Raw genomic sequence first — 17,739 nt, forward strand, 5'->3', positions numbered from 1 at the left:
AGCCTTGTGTGTTCCCTGGCATGTCTGTATATTACACCTACAAGAAGCAGTATATGCTTATTTAGGTTTCTCTTTTCTTTTTTTTTAATACTTTAAAAGTAGTCTTTTTTAAGTAGAATTATCTGAATGGAGACATGAGATAACTTATTAACCCCATCATTTACTTGCTGGTGGGAGACATTTGCTGACATTTATTTAGGTTAAAAGACATTGAATAAAATCACACATGTTCATAAAAACAAAGTAAGATAGTCACTAAACCATGTGTTCTTCTGCTTGTAAGAATTGAATGTGGTTTTTCAGTTAATTCGGGCCAATTCTATTCAAGGGCAGCTATTTCTATTAGTCTTAGTCATCCTTCATGTTGATGATACTCAAAAGCTGGATGTACTTGATGCATGAATAAACATCAGAATAATTTTGTAGGACCTTTTAATTTGGAGCAAATGTTGGTGCCATAAAATATTTCAGGTTCTTGCTCACAAGAGCAAGACCACAAATTGATGTGGAGCGATGGATTTATTTTAATGATGCCTGCAATGTGCATCATTTTTTAATACTATAAGTGGAATTTTTAAAAATCAGTATATAACACATTTTATAATCAAATCACTGATAACATAAATTTTGTTGTTTTTAATTTGCATTTTTCACTTATTTCATATACTAAGTATAGAAAAAATGATTGCCTTTTTAAAATTTGTGGTAAAAATGACAACTTAGTGATCATTAAATATTTAGGAGCCATAATAAATTACTTGGTGGAGAAAAATGACTTAGCTGCCATTGCCTAACTGAAATCTCCCAGTCAACTAAAATATAACTGTACTAATAAAACCTTCTAGAAAACTAAAGAGAAAAGACACGAGACTAGGGACACAACTCAAAGGGTTGAAGTGATGCTTCGCATGCGTAGAGGCCTGGGATCATTCTTGCATCACAGGATTTCCTGAGAACCTCCAGGAGAGGACTCTGAATTCAGCAAGAATCCAGGAAGAGCTCCCAAACCCCAAGGGCTGTGATTCAAAAGTATAAGAAAGGACAAGGAAGCTAGACATGGAACCAAAAAAACTGTTCAATCTTAAATGTTACGAATAGGAAGGTTTAAAAAGAACTCGGTGTTTCAGTTGTAGCAATTAGAAAATAGAATCCATTGCCTTTATAATCAGATTTTAAATGGCAATAGATCGTAATTAAAATGTCACTGGTTAGAACCCTTTAGGTGAAGGTTGACAGCAGTTTGCTAGTCTTTTTTTTTTTTTTTTTTTCAAAAATGATCTCATTTGATATAAAATCTAGCCCCTCATAAAATAGAATTGATTATAATTTATTCTGTGTGAAATAGGATGTTTGTGGGTCTATTTTTATTTTTTTTTTTTTCTATTTACCCCATGTTAATTCTTTAAGACAGTGTACTTGAGGACTGAATTGATAGCACAGCAGCCAACCCTGGTTCGAACCCCTGCCTCCTATGGTCCTATGAGCCTGCCAGGAGCGATTCCTGAATGCAGAGCCAGGAATAACAACCCCTGGGCACTTGCTGGGTGTGACCCAAAAAACAAACAAAAAGAATACTTCAAAACTGGGCAAGATTGAGACCCTTTGGGGGATGATTAGGAACTGAATGAGGGGTAGATAGTAAAAGCTCAAGAGTCCCTTCAATGCTGTCAAGAATCTTTTAAATAACCAGTTGTACCTGGTACTACCATCAAACTTACTTAAAAACTCTGATAGTTGCAAGATTTTTTTATGGTTGAATTCCTGCTCTAGTGGGCTAAAGCTTCATATGAAATTGATTGGTTGCTTTTCTTGTCAGAGCTATAAATCATGCTTTTATTTTTCATGATCTTAGTTCTCTAGAATACTGAACAGAGACTCATCTCTTGGTTGTTTTATTTTTCCCTTTAATCTAAACATCTTGTTACATTCATTCTCCATTTTAGACAGAGTTTGACCAATATTAAGTATGAAAAATAGAAGTGTTGACCCACTTTCACATAGGAAGTCACTGATGTTTTCATTTCATTTCTCTGTAGGGAAATATAGTATCTTACATAACAAACCTGATTAAAATGAGTGAATCAAATAAGAGTTCTTTTAAACATCACACTTAAATATGTGTATATATATTTTTAGTGAAGTAAAAATAGTTTTATTTAAAGACATTTTACTTGAGGTAAATGTGACTTTGGGTATGTGAGGGAGAAAAACCTACCTAGAGTATACATCTCAGGATGGGATGTAGGCCAGTCTCCAGGATGGAGAATGAGCCTAAAAAACATTCCTGAGCCCCTCTTCATAGAGGTCACATTCTTACCCTGACAAATTTCTCCAAATACTGAAGAACAATATTTACTGCCTTATTTTTTCATTCCCCTAAGGTACGTTTTGTTTCCTTTCCCTCCTTTTTTGGCTTAACTTTGCTATTCTGATAAAGCTGATGGAGTGGGGGCAAGAAGCTATTGTTACTATTCTTTTTATGAGAGAATAAACATTCAGACTGAGCTGTTGGTGCTCAACATAGAAGGCAGCAGTTATGTGGGAACTGTTAAAAAGAGCTGCCTGCATTTTTTGGGTTTTGTTTGTTGCTTGGTTTGTTTAGGTCAAACCCAGGAGTGATCTGGGCGTACTCCTATTTGCACTCAGGAATCACTCCTAGGGGGTGTTCATTGGTACTATATGGGAGCGAGGGATCAAACTCAGGTTGATGCATAAAGGCAAGCGCGCACTACCCATTTATCTCTCCAGTCAGTGGCTTGTTTTTACAATGTTTTATACTGGCACCTTTTTTTTCTTTGTGGGCTACACCCTGTGATGCTCAGGGGTTACTCCTGGCTATGCGCTCAGAAATTACTCCTGGCTCAGGGGACCATATGGGATGCCGGGGAATCGAACCAAGGTCCATCCTAGATCGATCGCTTGTAAGGCAAACACGCTACCACTGAGCTAGTTGTTCCGGCCCTAAATGACACTCCAAGAAAGGATTTCTCATTTTCTTAATTGTCGAGCATTTTCAGATTTAGAGGCCATTATTGAATAGATACATGTATAGATATTGGACTCTTATTAAAATTTAAGTCACCTTTCCAAAATTTCCTACCTGCTGATAGACCTTTTATCCCACTTTTTGTAGTTAAGTCCCTCTCGACTACTTACCTTTGTGTTGAAATAATTTTAGGAAGGATAAAGTGAGCTACACTTTCAAATTTAAAACAGAAAACATAAAAAATACCCAATATTTGAACACTAATTGGCAATAGGAGCTAAATGATCACTTTTAGATGTTTTCAGTGTGGAACTTGAATGTGTGTTTAATTTTTTGTGAACAGATTGATGACTCTTCTGCGTCTATTTCTCTGGCCCAGCTAACAAAGGTATATATATATTTTTGAACATATAAATCATTTTTAACTGTACTTTTAAAATCTGGGGGAGGAGATACTTTGCAAAAACATTGTACATATTATTGCTATCTTGTAAAGAGTAGTTGCTGTTTTGAGAAAATAGGGGAGTATTTTGTCAGCCTCACCATAAAGTTGGAGTATTGTTCAACACTTCAAGACAGAAGAAACACATGAAGCTACATTTACTCAGTTTTTTCCTCTTATATTTTAATTATGCATTGGAAACAAAGTTCTGGAGAAATTCCCTGGTTTTGGCTGTAAATTATGTGGACAGTTTTTTTTTAAGCAGCCAAAATAGAAGCTTTCCTTTACATGGACGATTGCTTGGTTATTTATTTCTTGAAAATATTAATTTGATCCCATGGGGATTGACATTTCAAATGTGATATATAGTTGTTTATGCTATAGATTTGTAGTCTGTCTTCATTAGAAAAAGTTTTAAACCAATTTTGTTTGAACACAGACTACATGAATTGTGTAATTGTATAAAATTGTTTGCAAGAATATACCGATATGTTTGTTTGGCAGAGGGGCAAATGGTTACCTCTTGAATTCACTGTATATGCCTTGTTTTGCGATAAGTTTGCTTGCATTTCTTTTCAACAATATGTACCTTTTGTTTGGGAAAGCATTAGTGATGGATTATTTTTGAAGTGATCTATTTAGCTTGCACATTATGCCTTCAAAAATAGAGGCAAATATTGCAGTATAGGCAGATTTTTGAGAGCCAAAAGAGAATGTTTTCCAAAAAATATATCAAAAACTAAAAGTAGCAACAAAGGTTAATGAATAGGTGGGTTTTCCATTAGTGCTTTCATAACTAGTCCTTTGCTTTGTCATAAGTGGTTACTTTTCCTCTGAGTGTATCTTTCCCCTCCTCCCCAATGTCCTAACAACAAATGCAGCATTTTAAGTTTCTGTTTCAGGAAAACTAGTTATTAAAACTGATGATTCTAGCTAACAATGGCTAAAACTATCTTCAGTTTCCTAATGCAGAGTGGTTTAGCAGAGAGTTGACATTTTATAGTTCACTCTTCCTATTCTGGTGTGTATTAAAAGGACCATAATCCAGCTTTGATCTTTCCTACCATTGTTCTCCCGGGGTGGGGAGCAAGTAGTTGGGCAGTTTTGGGGGTTGGGTGCTTTTATTTTTAACTGTAAATGTTTGGGTTCAAACAAATTAGTTGTTCAATATCTGTAATCCAGTATTCTGTAACTTGCTGTTGTTCTAAGCTCTGTTAATGTTAAGCACTCTTTGTATATAAAATTACAATAAAATGTTAAAACTGGTTGCTTGTTTTGTGGATGAATGTAAAGATAAAATGCAATGAATGGCTGGTATGAGTGCTAGATGCTTGAATATTTATTAGGATTTGCTCCCTTAGACCCTGCTTATACTAAGACTAGTATATGGACTTTAAAGACTTTTTACTTTATAAAATTTTGGAGAGTTAAATTTAAAATTGCCAATTTGGGGGGTAGAGGGAGGACAGAAGTTAAGGTACTTGTACATGGCCAACCCTTGTTCAATCCCAACACTACAAATGGTTTCCCGAGCACTGCAAGGACTGATCCTGAGCACTGCCGGGTATAACACCCCCCCCAAATAATAATAATTACAAAATTATGAGTTTTTCTTTTTTTTTTTTTTTTTTTTTTGGTTTTTGGGCCACACCCGGTAACGCTCAGGGGTTACTCCTGGCTATGTGCTCAGAAGTTGCTCCTGGCTTGGGGGACCATATGGGATGCCGGGGGATCGAACTGTGGTCCGTCCAAGGCTAGCGCAGGCAAGGCAGGCACCTTACCTCTTGCGCCACCGCCCGGCCCCAAAAATTATGAGTTTTTCACTTAATTTGAAATTGACACACTATCTAAAATGCCACTTCTACTAAGATCTTCATCTGATCATTGTTCTGCTCTCTGCCTTACCTCCAAGATGTAAATAAAAAAGTCTTAACAGTATCACTCTCATTAAAAAAAATATGAAATATGTCCTAATAATCTCCATTTTAACACTTAAAGAATTTTATATTTCAAGTCCTAGGGTAAAGTATACACAGGGTCTAAGGTTTGAGTGCCCTATCAGGACTTTCTTCAGCCCTGCAAACTCTCAGACATCTTCCCAGTGCCACTTCTCCAGTATACATGTAAATAGCAGTTTTTATGCAAGATTAGACACTGCTCTTTACAGGATGAGTGGTGTTGTGTTTGGCTGTGTGGTCTTAAATGTGTTTCTAATGTGTGTGTCAAATAATTACCTGTTAAACAGACTGCCAATCTGGCTGAAGCCAATGCTTCTGAAGAAGATAAAATTAAAGCAATGATGTCTCAATCTGGCCATGAATACGACCCAATCAAGTAAGTTCATAAATATTTTTACTCATAGGTATTTTGGGTTGGGGTTTTTTTACCTTTCCCAACCAAAGCATATTGTTCAAGTCTACATGTAATTTTTTTCCATTTCAGCTATATGAAGAAGTCTCTCGGTCCCCCACCTCCATCTTATACTTGCTTTCGTTGTGGTAAACCTGGCCATTATATTAAGAATTGCCCAACAAATGGGGTAAGTCTAAAGTAGAAATGGTGTGCCTTATTTTCCTTGTATTTAATTAATAACTTAGTTTTCTCAGTAAATATTTGTATACTAAATAAACAAGTTGTGTATTAAAAGTGGCAACGGAGTACAGCGTGTGGAGTCACATTGCTGTTTACTAGAGGCCTTGAGCAAAGTACTTGATTTCTCCAAACCTATGACTTCCCTGTGAAACAAAAGTGATTTGATACATGAGAATTCAATGACATCATACATTTTAAAGCTCTGTCAATAATAGAAGCACCAATAATCACTGCCTGTTAGCCAAACTGAATCAAAACCACTCTTTCTATTCCTCCTCTCTCCTTTTCCTTCCTATAGGATAAGAATTTTGAATCAGGTCCTAGGATTAAAAAGAGCACTGGAATTCCCAGAAGTTTCATGATGGAAGTGAAAGACCCTAACATGAAAGGTGCAATGCTTACCAACACTGGAAAATATGCAATACCAACTATAGATGCGTAAGTCGTCAAGTTAGGAATCATAGTGTTTTATTTAATATTCTAATTTGTGGCTTGTAACTTGACTACTCAGATACTTCAGTTTTGTATGCCAAGACTGCTATGCTGCCACCACATGGTTCAGGGGTTAAAATGAGGCTGCAGTCTGCTCCTTTTGAAGCAAAGGGTTTGGGAGTCTTCATTATTAGTGAGTGACAGTTCTCTTGTGGTTTTAATTATTTTTTCTTTCCCTGTCACCCTGCTTTCTTACTCATTCACATATATACTCCTACATAATCTTACAGTTAGTTGTGCTTACATTTCTTTTAAGTGAATGACAGTTTTAATTATTTTGAGAAACAAGAGGCTAAACAAAAATTTTCAAAATCAATTATCAAGAATAAATACTGAGGTTATCTTGAGAACTTTTGTGTATACTATGTGTTTTGAAAAGTATATAAGAAAACATTAAGTCTCCTATAAGCATACAATAAGGTTCACCAGATGCTTATTATGTGTATTTTTAATGTTTTTCAGGGTTTTGTTTTGAGTACACTTGCTTTTTGTTTGTTTTTTTTTTTTTGGAGGCACTGTGGATGGGACCTCCCGCTCTGCCCAACTGAGTTCTAGCTCCTGTTTTAACCCATTGTGAGTTGAGGCTACACCCAGTGGTTCTTAATGACTTTCTCCTGTGCTCATGAAACATTCCTGGCTATACTCGGGACCATATACATTCCCCAGATGCAAAACTAGTGTCTTTACTTGTCCTTACTTGCTTGTACTATCTCTAGAGTCCCAGGGGTCCTCAAACTTTTTAAACAGTGGGCCAGTTCACTGTCCTTCAGACTGTTGGAGGGCCAGATTATAGTAAAAACAAAAATTATGGACAAATTTCTATGCACACTGCATATATCTTATTTAGAAGTGAAGAAACAAAATAGGAATAAATACAGTATGTGGCCCGCGGGCCGTAGTTTGAGGACCATTGCTAGACCCTGTAAACTACTACCCCCTCCTACCCACCTTTTTTTTTATCTGGAGTTTGGGGTTGAGTGTTTTAGTTTTTATTTGTTCCACGCCTGGTGATTATCAAGGCTTATTAACCTTTGGCTCTGTTTTCTGGACTTTTTCCTTAAATAATAGGAATGAAAATCTACTGGCATAAGTCAGCTAACTTCTATTTTATCTAGTCTCACTCTCCATTTAAGTGTCTTCACTGTAGCTCACTCATTCAATACATTACATCGGTGTGTGTGTGTGTGTGTGTGTGTGCGCGCGCGTGCATTATTTCTCTATAACTTTACCATGAGTCTCTAGTCTCTTAGTTTTTTTTTTTCTTGACTAATCTGGATACCTGTCCCTCCACTTTTTAACTTGAATACTATGTGATCTGATTTTGCAGTTTTTACACATTTTGTGGGAGATTAGGTATGAAGGGAAGCAATCCTTTGTTTATAATTTAAGAAGCATCAATTTATAGATAGTAATGCTTTTAACAAAATATATGTATGTTTTGCTCAGTTTCCTTGTATATTGTTGAAATGGGATCACATGAAGATAAAGAGGATGTAACTATGATATAAATTATGCTGAAAATATTTTGGTTCTGAGTATTAAATTTGAGTTTTAGTTCACAGATAAGAAATAATATTATTTTGAACTCCCAACCATGCTCACTTTCTCATCTATATCAGTCACCATTGTGCTTTTTTGTGAATCATCTCAGAACAGTCTATGGTTAAACTGTTTATATTCCAGACATTTCATACATGCTTCCAAACAACCTTAGGTTGAAATTGTGTTTACAGACACAATATAAGAGTAGGCAGCTTCATCTTAATATAGAAGTAAAGATTTTTTAAATACAAACTATCACCTGTGAATCTGATAACTTCGTTGTTTTTTGAATGAATGAAATATAAAAAGCCCATTTGTGCCAACACACAGCTAATAGTGGGGAAAATGGGAGTCCGAATATTTTAAATGAAATTTTTCACTCTCTTCACTAACACCACTAAAAACAACTTAGACTCTTCTTCTGTTTCTTTTTCTATCCTCTGTTCTCCTTTTTTTTTTTTTTTTCTCTTCTTTCTCTCTCTGGGCAGTGGGAGACTCCTCTTTCACAAATTGGGAACAATGGGGCATAAGCAAATTGATACTTATTTCTGGAATCGTGGTGATGTCTATGGAGCAGCTGCAACACAAATAACACACCTAAGGTACCCGACTCTACAGCTGAGATTCTTTCATTGTCAGCATTGAGATGAACACACTGTTCCTAAATGAGCAAGAAAGAATTTCTCTAGGAATTCTTGTATCTAATTGCAGTGAAGATGGGGGTGTTGGAAGCAGTGGTGATGAGTCTGAGAATAGCATATTGGTTTAACTCATTTAATATACTTAATATCCTAATTTCTGAAAAAAATTATTTTGAACCCAAAAATGGACCCAAAATAACATTTTTGTAATTAATATTTCTTTTTTTTTTTTTGTTTTTGGGCCACACCCTGTGACGCTCAGGGGTTACTCCTGGCTATGCGCTCAGAAGTTGCTCCTGGCTTCTTGGGGGACCATATGGGACGCCGGGGGATCGAACCGCGGTCCGTGCGCAGGCAAGGCAGGCACCTTAGCTCCAGCGCCACCGCCCGGCCCGTAATTAATATTTCTTAAGTCTAATTTCAGAATACTAACTAAGTTTGTCATTGGTATTTAAATTTCTTTATGGCTATTGTTGATGCTGTATTAATAAATTGTCCCCTTAGTTCTGTGCTATTGTATATTATTGTATTCATTGTAATATACTTATAGGCGTCAGGTACTATTGAAAAGAAGGGAATTTTTTTCTTTATTTTCAAGAAATATGATAGGTATAAAAAACTGGTAACATTATTGTCATGTCTAAGTTCAAGTCCTCTCTGCCACTTAAAATTTTGGTAGCACTTGTGGGGCCGGTGAGGTGGCGCTAGAGGTAAGGTGTCTGCCTTGCAAGCGCTACCCAAGGAAGGACCACGGTGTCCCTTATGGTCTCCCCAAGCCAGGGGCAATTTCTGAGCGCTTAGCCAGGACTAACCCCTGAGCTTGATCAAACGGGTGTGGTTCGAAAAAACAAAAAAAAAACAAAAACAAAAAAAATTTGGTAGCACTTAATGTTTGTTACATTACCTTTGGCCCTCTATTCTTAGATAAGAGTTGTGGGGTAATATCCTCATGTTCTTTTAGATACTTTTAAAACACCTATTTCTTTATACTGTACTCATTTCCGTTTTTATTTAATGTCCATATTTAGATGAGGGGTGGTTTTAGTGCTGCTTTCTTAATTTTTGAAGGGCATTATACTGAATAAGTTCCTAGTGTCATTCATGGAAGTACTTGGTCTCTATAGCACTGTTAAATTGTGGGCTCCATCTTTTACAGAGAAGCATATGCAATAGGGAAGAAAGAAAAGCCTCCTTTCTTACCGGAAGAACCTTCTTCTTCTTCTTCTGAAGATGATCCTATCCCAGATGAACTATTATGTCTCATCTGCAAAGATATTATGACTGATGCCGTTGTCATTCCCTGCTGTGGAAACAGTTATTGTGATGAATGTAAGAAGCACTGATACTTGTATTTTTTTGGAAATAATCTTAGTAATGTATATTTTCATACAAAATATTAATTTGATAATAAGCTGGTTAGTGGAATTTTATTAACAAGAACTCTATCCTTAACTGCTTTTTTATTTCTTAAGTTATTTTGATTTGGAGGGGCTCTTAGGGCCTAATCCTGGTGAAATATCTGGGAATCTCAGGTCACTTCCCAACAGTGTTAGCTGTGCTGGGGATTGAGCTCAAAGTTCCTTCATGCATAGCATGAACTCCAGTACACGAAGTTAACTATCTGTTCTTTTTTTGTTTGGGAGACATTTGGGGGCCACACCCAGCAGTTCTCAGGTACTGTCACTGGCTCTGAAGTGATTTTCATTGGTATTTTGGGGATTATGTGCTAGGGCTGAGATTTGAATCCAGGTTGAAAGGATGCAGGACAAGTGCTTTGTTCAATGAAATATTTCCTAAAATTTCATCTGGGTGACTATAATAAAGTTTTATATAAACAAAAAAGCTGTGGCTATACTTTTTATATGATATACAGCATTTTTTACTTTATTTTTGGGCTGTACCATGGCCATGTACTCAGGGACCAAGCGTGTGCTGAGTTAGCTGTGTGCAAGGCAAACACCTTACCCTGCCCAGTGGACAGAATTTTGAAAAGCTGTTTCCTTTTTGCTTTTTTGATCACACCCAGTGATGCTCAGGGTTACTTCTGAAATCAAGGTTACTCAGAAATCGCTCCTGGCTTGGTGGGCCATATGGAATGCCAAGGGATCAAACCATGGTCCGTCCTAGGTTAGCATGTGCAAGACAAAACACCCTACTGCTTGTGCCACTGCTCCGGCCCCGATCTTCTGTTTCTTAAATACTTTGGACTTGATATGTAGCCCACAGGTTCTTAGAAACCTGTAATGTCAGGTAGAAATGGTAGTTATCCCACATGCACATTACTTGTGTATCTTTTTTTTTTTTTTGTGGTGTTTGGTTTTTGTTTTTTGGGTCACTTGGGCCCAGAGAGGATAGCACAGCGGCGTTTGCCTTGCAAGCAGCCAATCCAGGACCAAAGGTGGTTGGTTCGAATCCTGGTGTCCCATATGGTCCCCTGTGCCTGCCAGGAGCTATTTCTGAGCACCACCGGGTATGGCCCAAAAACCCAAGGGAAAAAAAATCGTTCATGGCAAGCTCGGCAACCATATGGGATGCCGGGATTCGAACCACCGTCCTTCTGCATACAAGGCAAATGCCTTACCTCCATCTCTCTGGCCCCACATTATTGTGTCTTACTTATTAGCCCATTGCTTCCCCAGCCCTGGAACTATTTTTGGGAGAAGAAGGTAGGGTGCAGGCAAGCTGTTCTCCCAGCTAAATGTGACACTTGGAACTTGTTTCACGGGTTCTTGGGAGGCTCTGTAGTGCAAGTCACTTTTTGACAAGAAACTTGTTTCAAAGTTATTTGTATTTAAAAACCATTTAATACTGTTGTGGGTGTTTGTTTGAGGGGCATATCCAGTGGTGCTTGGGGGTTACTCCTGGCTCAAGAATCACTCCTGGGGGCTGGAGTGGTGGCACAGATTGGTAGGGTGTTTGCTTGCACGCACTAACCTAGGACGGATCGAGGTTTGAACCCCCAGCGTCTCATATGGTCTCCCAAGCCAGGAGCAATTTCTGAGCAGAGCCAGGAGTAACCTCTAAGTATCACCGGTGTGGGGCCCCCCCCAAAAAAAAAAATCACTCCTGATGGGATTGGAGGACCATATGAAATGCTGGGTAGCAAACCTGGGTCAGTTACATGCATGGCAAACACCCTATTATTATCTCTGTGACCCCTATTACTGATCATTGTTTTTAAATCACAATGAAGTATAATCAGTGAGTCTAGCCTTATTTGTTTTTTTTTGTGTTTTTTTTTTTTTTTTGTGGTTTTTGGGTCACACCCGGCAGTGCTTAGGGGTTACTCCTGGCTCCACGCTCAGAAATTGCTCCTGGCAGGCACGGGGGACCATATGGGACGCCGATTCGAACCGATGACCTTCTGCATGAAAAGCAAACGCCTTACCTCCATGCTATCTCTCCGGCCCCTTATTTGTTTTTTTTTAAGGATCTACACCTAGTGTACTCAGGCTTAGAATATGCTGGTGCTGTTTAGGGTACCTTGCAGAGCAGAGTCAAAGCCAGGCATGTCCATATAAACAGAATGTGCTGCACCATCCTTTGAGCCTCTCCCTGTTCATCTTCTTAATTGGTTGTTTTCTGAGTATGAAGGGTTTGAATCACAACTGATAGTGCTCAGGAATTGCTCCTGACTGTGCTTGGGAATCACTCCTGGTAGTATCAGCAAGGGTCATTACTGGGGATCAGGTTGCCTGCAGGAAAGCAAAGCATGTGACTTAGCCTAGTTTGCTGTCTCTCTGGATTTTGTTTCTATTTTCCTGGTGCTACTAAAATTACTAATTGATACTTTTGAAAGAATACTTTTCTCCCAACTTAGTTTGTTGTTTTAGACCACACTCCGTAATGATAAGGGCCTTAGCCCTGGCCCTATGCTCAGGAATCACTCCTGATAGGCTTGGGATACCATATGGGATGCCAGGAATCTAACCCCAGGCAACCATATGCCAGCATACCACCCACTGTATTATGGCTATCTTCTCTCTCTGACTTATTTCACTCAGCATACTAATTTCCATGTCCATCCATGTATAGGAAAATTTCATGACTTCATTTTTCCTGATGGCTGCATAGTATCCATTGTATATATATATATATATGTGCCACAGTTTCTTTAGCCATTCATCTCTTGTCAGGATTGTTTCCAGATTCTGGCTATTGTAAATAGAGCTGCAATGATTATAGATGTGCAGAAGGCATTTTTATGTTGTGTTTTTGTGTTCCTAGGGTATATTCCTCGGAGGGAATATACCTAGGGAATATTCCTCGGAGCTCAATTTTCAGTTTTTTGGTTTTTGTTTCGTTTTGGTTTGGCTTTTCTTTTGGCCACACCTGGTGACACTTAGGAGTTACTCCTGGCTATGCGCTAAGAAATTGCTCCTGGCTTGGGGGACCATGCAGTCCGTCCTAGGCTAGCACAGGCAAGTCATACACCTTACTGCTCGTGTTAACCACTCCGACCCCACAATTTCCAGTTATTTGAAGAATCTAAGGCATCCCCACCAATAGTGAATGAGAGTTTCTTTCTCTTCACATCTCGCACCAGCAGTGTGCCAGTCTCTGTGGCATGAAATGTTACCTCATTTTTGGGTGTTTTTGTTTTGTTTTTTTGGGGGGGGGCACACACGGCTGTGCTCAGGGGTTACTCCTGGCTCTCTGCTCAGAAATTGCACCTGGAAGGCATGGGGGGGGGGGTGTCATATAGGATGCCGGAATTTGAACCACCTTTGGTCCTGGGTCAGCACTTGCAAGGCAAAACTCTATCGCTGTGCTGTGCTATCTCTTCGGGCCTTCATTTTTATTTTGATTTACATCTCCTGATAATGAGTGATGTGGAGCATTTTTTCATGTGCCTTTTGACCATTTGTATTTCTTCTTTGAGGAAGTGTCTGTTCATTTCTTCTCCCCATTTTTTGATGGGGTTAGATTTTTTTTTTCTTGTTAAGTCTGTCAGTTCCTGTTTATCTTAGATATTAGCCCCTTGTTTGATGGGTATGGGGTGAATAGTTTCTTCCATTCTGTGGGTGTCCTTTGTATCCCAGTCACTATTTCCTTTGAGGTGCAGAAGCTTCTTAGCTTAATGTAGTCCCATTTGTTTATCTCTGCTTCCACTTGTTTGGACAGTGATGTTTCCTCTTTGTGAGGAGTGATTTCTAAGTGCAGAGTCAGGAATAATCCCAGAGCATTGCCAGATGTGGCCCTAAAACAACAACAAAAACAAAAAATATTGTAATGTTTTACTATTAGTATTGTAAATAAATATAAGGCAATAAAACAGATGTTTACTATGCTTTTGTTAATATTTAAATTACAGGTATAAGAACAGCACTCCTGGAATCAGATGAACATACATGTCCGACCTGTCATCAGAACGATGTCTCTCCTGATGCTTTAATTGCCAATAAATTTTTAAGACAGGTAGTTTATCTTGGTATTCCATTGATTTTGAAGTTTTTGTCAATTGCATGAGTAAACTTATATTTTTTTGTGTTTTTTTTTTTTTTGTGTGTGTGTGTGTGGTTTTTGGGCCATACCCAGCAGCGCTCAGGGGTTACTCCTGGCTATCTGCTCAGAAATAGCTCCTGGCAGGCACAGGGTACCATATGGGACGCCCGGGATTCGAACCAACCACCTTAGGTGTTGGGTCGGCTGCTTGCAAGGCAAACGTTGCTGTGCCATCTCTCTGGCCCCATGTTTATGTATTTTTATGTTTGGCATCTCTAGGCTGTTAATAACTTCAAAAATGAAACTGGATATACAAAAAGGCTACGAAAACAGTTACCACCACCACCACCCCCAATCCCACCTCCAAGACTCATTCAGCGGAACTTACAGCCCTTGATGAGGTCTCCTATTTCAAGACAGCAGGATCCTCTTATGATTCCAGTCACATCGTCATCGACTCACCCAGCTCCCTCTCTGGCACTGACGTCCAGTCAGTCAGCCTTGGTCCCTTCTGGACCTGGAAATCCATCTTCCGCCCCAGCTCCTGTGCCAGATATAACTGCAACAGTCTCCATATCAGTCCACCCAGAAAAGTCTGACGGGCCTTTCCGGTAAGTCTCCATCAGAATCCGTAGTTGCATGTATTACTTGAGCACTTATGTTAGTAATCAACCATTTGTGTCATGTCAGTGGATCACTGTTCTGTAAGATGTGACTTATAATGCCTTGGTCTTTTGAGAGGAACAGATAGATGAAGTTGATTCCATTGGCTAAGTGGTATGTTGATTTCAGCATAGAGTGACTCTGCAGCTCACAGGAACTTATTTCTGGTCATAACTTATGATATTTGTAAAGAAACAAAATAGATTTCAGCAGAACCAAGAACAATTTAGGTGGCAGATAAGAAGAGCCACAGGAATGGGTCACAAGGTCTTCATTGAATTGTAAAGGACCTGAGTTCAGTCCCCACCACTACATCATATGAACACTCTAGGAAGCTTTGACCTTGGCTGCCCCCAGCATAACATCATGAGACCCTACTAACATTGAATCAGCTAGTCTAGTCAATCAAGTCTTACCTTAGGAGGACCCGAAATTTTATTTTGATTTTGGCTGCACCCAAAAATTATACCTGGTAGTACTGATCAGACCACCATATGCATTGACAGAGATTGAACTACGTGCAGAGATTTACTATCTCTCTGACGTCCCCCCCAAAAGTTTTTTATTACGTGTTTAATATTCTCTCTCTCTTTTTCCCCTCTCTCTTTCCCCTCTCCCCCCCAAAAAAAAAGTTATCAAAGGTCAGAGAGATTGGACAGTATATGAATGCTTGCCTTGCTTGTGGCTGGCCTGAGTTTAATCCCCAACATTCTATATGAGTTCCACTGTCAGGAATAGCCCAAAAATAAAATAACTAAAAATTTATTAGGGAACTGTTCTGTATACAGAGCAGTATGCATACATACAGGGTGGCTGGTGGCGCTTTTACTTTAAGATGGTGCTGCCCATACCTATGGTGCTCAGGGCTTAATTGACTTTGTGCTTAGCGATCACTCCTGGTGGTGCTCAAACTCATGTCAGCCACATACAAGGCAAGTTTTCTACCCACAGTATTATATCTCTGGCCCCTGTTTTCTTTAATTTCTAAATTTCCATTGATCTTATTTGCCATAAGAGCCTTGTAGTGAGTAAAAAAATGAAGCTTCGAGACTACATTGGACAACTTGGATATTATTTGTGTCCCACGTTTAAGACTTGTTTTCCTTTTTTGTTTGTTTTTGTTTTGGGGTCACACCCAGCAGCACTCAGGGGTTACTCCTAGCTCTATGCTCAGAAATCACTCCTGGCAGGCTTGGGGGACCATATGGGATGCTGGGATTCAAACCACCATCCTCCTGCATGCAAGGCAAATGCCCTACCTCCATGCTATTGCTCCAGCCCCTTGTTTCCCAAATATTTTGGTTGCTCCACCAAATCATGTTCTGTCAGACAGAACTTAATGTTGTTGCTTTTTGCACTTTGACCTCTATGGGAAGAACTCTCCTAAAGTTTATTCTCTTTCCCCAAAACACATATTCTAGGATAAACTTAATAATGTGGCTTTTGTTCTTAATTTCTTGTTTCTGGTACATGCTGTATATTGTATTTTTTAGGGATTCTGATAGCAAATTACTACCAGCAGCAGCCCTTGCATCAGAGCACTCAAAGGGAGCCTCTTCACTTGCCATTACTGCTCTCATGGAAGAGAAGGTAAATTTTGTTGGCTGTTTTTGGTTTTTGGGTCACACCCGGCAGCACTCAGGGGTTACTCCTGGCTCTGCTCAGAAGTCACTCCTGGCAGGCTCAGGGGACCATATGGGATGCCGGGATTCGAACCACCAACCTTCTTCATGCAAGGCAAATGCCTTACCTCCATGCTATCTCTCTGGCCCCATTTTGTTGGCTTTTTAATTTGAAGACTTTTCTGCAGTAGGTTTTTAGTCTTTTAACTACTCATGTTTTCCCTAAAGGGTTATCAGGTGCCTGTACTTGGAGCCCCATCTTTGCTGGGACAGTCATTACTACACGGACAGTTGATCCCCACAACTGGTAAGGAAACTCACTTTGCTTTGAACTTTTCTCCATGAAAATTATTTTTACTTACCATACAATTTCTTATGTATTTAATATTTTTGTTTATTTTTTGTTTTCAAGGTCCAGTAAGAATAAATACAGCTCGTCCAGGTGGTGGCCGGCCAGGTTGGGAGCAGTAAGTATATGTTTAATCTTTGGCAGTTGCTCTTGCACTCTCATAGTTTGGTCCTGAATGTCTTTTCATATTAACGTGGTATCAAAGATTATCTGAAGAAAAAGAATCATCTTCTAAAATATTATACCTTCATACCTTGAATAGATATGGTCAACTAAAGAATAGTTATTTGGTAGGCCTGAGAGATAGCTCAAGTGAAACAGGATGTCCAGCCTGTGTTCCATTCTTAGCATCTCTATAAAGATGTCATTCATGGGGCCAAAGCAATAATACAGTGAGAAGGAAGGGTGCTTGACTAAGTTCAATCCCTTATATCCCATATGGTCTCCTGAGCCTGCCACAGTTGATTCCTGAACAGAGAATCACGAATAAGCTCAGAGCACCCTCGGTGTGGCCCCAAAACCAAAATAGAAAGTTCATTTGTTAGAGAGATGGTGCAAGAGTTGGCATTTATGAGCCCAGCTCGTTCATTTCTTATTCTCACATGGACCCCTTGCCTGACCATCATTAGATGGGACTCAAACTTCCCCAGAAGATGTTATTTTAACACAAACTAAAGTCTGATAAACAGTTCTTTGTGTTAACCCATTTTTATCGTATATTAAAGCCTGTAGAATTTTTTCTCTGAAATGCAAAGAATAGATTCTGTCCCTATAATCTGTATAAAGTCATATTTGTGCAAGCAGTCTTCGAGTCCTCTTAGAGAAGATGTTAAATACAAAGCCACAGAAATATCAGAGCACTACTAAGAGTCATCTCTGGGCACAGAGCCAGAAATTAAGTCCTGAGCACTGCCATGTATGGCCCAAATCCCCCACCCCAAATTAACAATCAGTCATTTGTTTTT

At 38.9% G+C, this 17,739-nt stretch overlaps 1 protein-coding gene across 2 annotated transcripts in view; it reads left to right on the forward strand.

Annotated features, from left to right (window-relative positions):
• Window positions 1–17,739, forward strand: part of RBBP6 (RB binding protein 6, ubiquitin ligase) — a 44,169-nt gene that overhangs the window by 16,657 nt on the left and 9,773 nt on the right. For both annotated transcript variants that reach the window (XM_049789076.1, XM_049789077.1), the window contains exons 4-13: window positions 3,330–3,374; window positions 5,674–5,762; window positions 5,871–5,967; window positions 6,319–6,458; window positions 9,852–10,024; window positions 14,010–14,113; window positions 14,420–14,751; window positions 16,297–16,393; window positions 16,654–16,732; window positions 16,838–16,892. In XM_049789076.1, the coding sequence (XP_049645033.1) occupies window positions 3,330–3,374; window positions 5,674–5,762; window positions 5,871–5,967; window positions 6,319–6,458; window positions 9,852–10,024; window positions 14,010–14,113; window positions 14,420–14,751; window positions 16,297–16,393; window positions 16,654–16,732; window positions 16,838–16,892 (1,211 nt within the window). The remainder of the gene's footprint in view (window positions 1–3,329; window positions 3,375–5,673; window positions 5,763–5,870; window positions 5,968–6,318; window positions 6,459–9,851; window positions 10,025–14,009; window positions 14,114–14,419; window positions 14,752–16,296; window positions 16,394–16,653; window positions 16,733–16,837; window positions 16,893–17,739) is intronic.

The sequence above is a fragment of the Suncus etruscus genome, chromosome 15, assembly GCF_024139225.1.
Source record: "Suncus etruscus isolate mSunEtr1 chromosome 15, mSunEtr1.pri.cur, whole genome shotgun sequence".
Lineage (NCBI taxonomy): Eukaryota > Metazoa > Chordata > Mammalia > Eulipotyphla > Soricidae > Suncus > Suncus etruscus.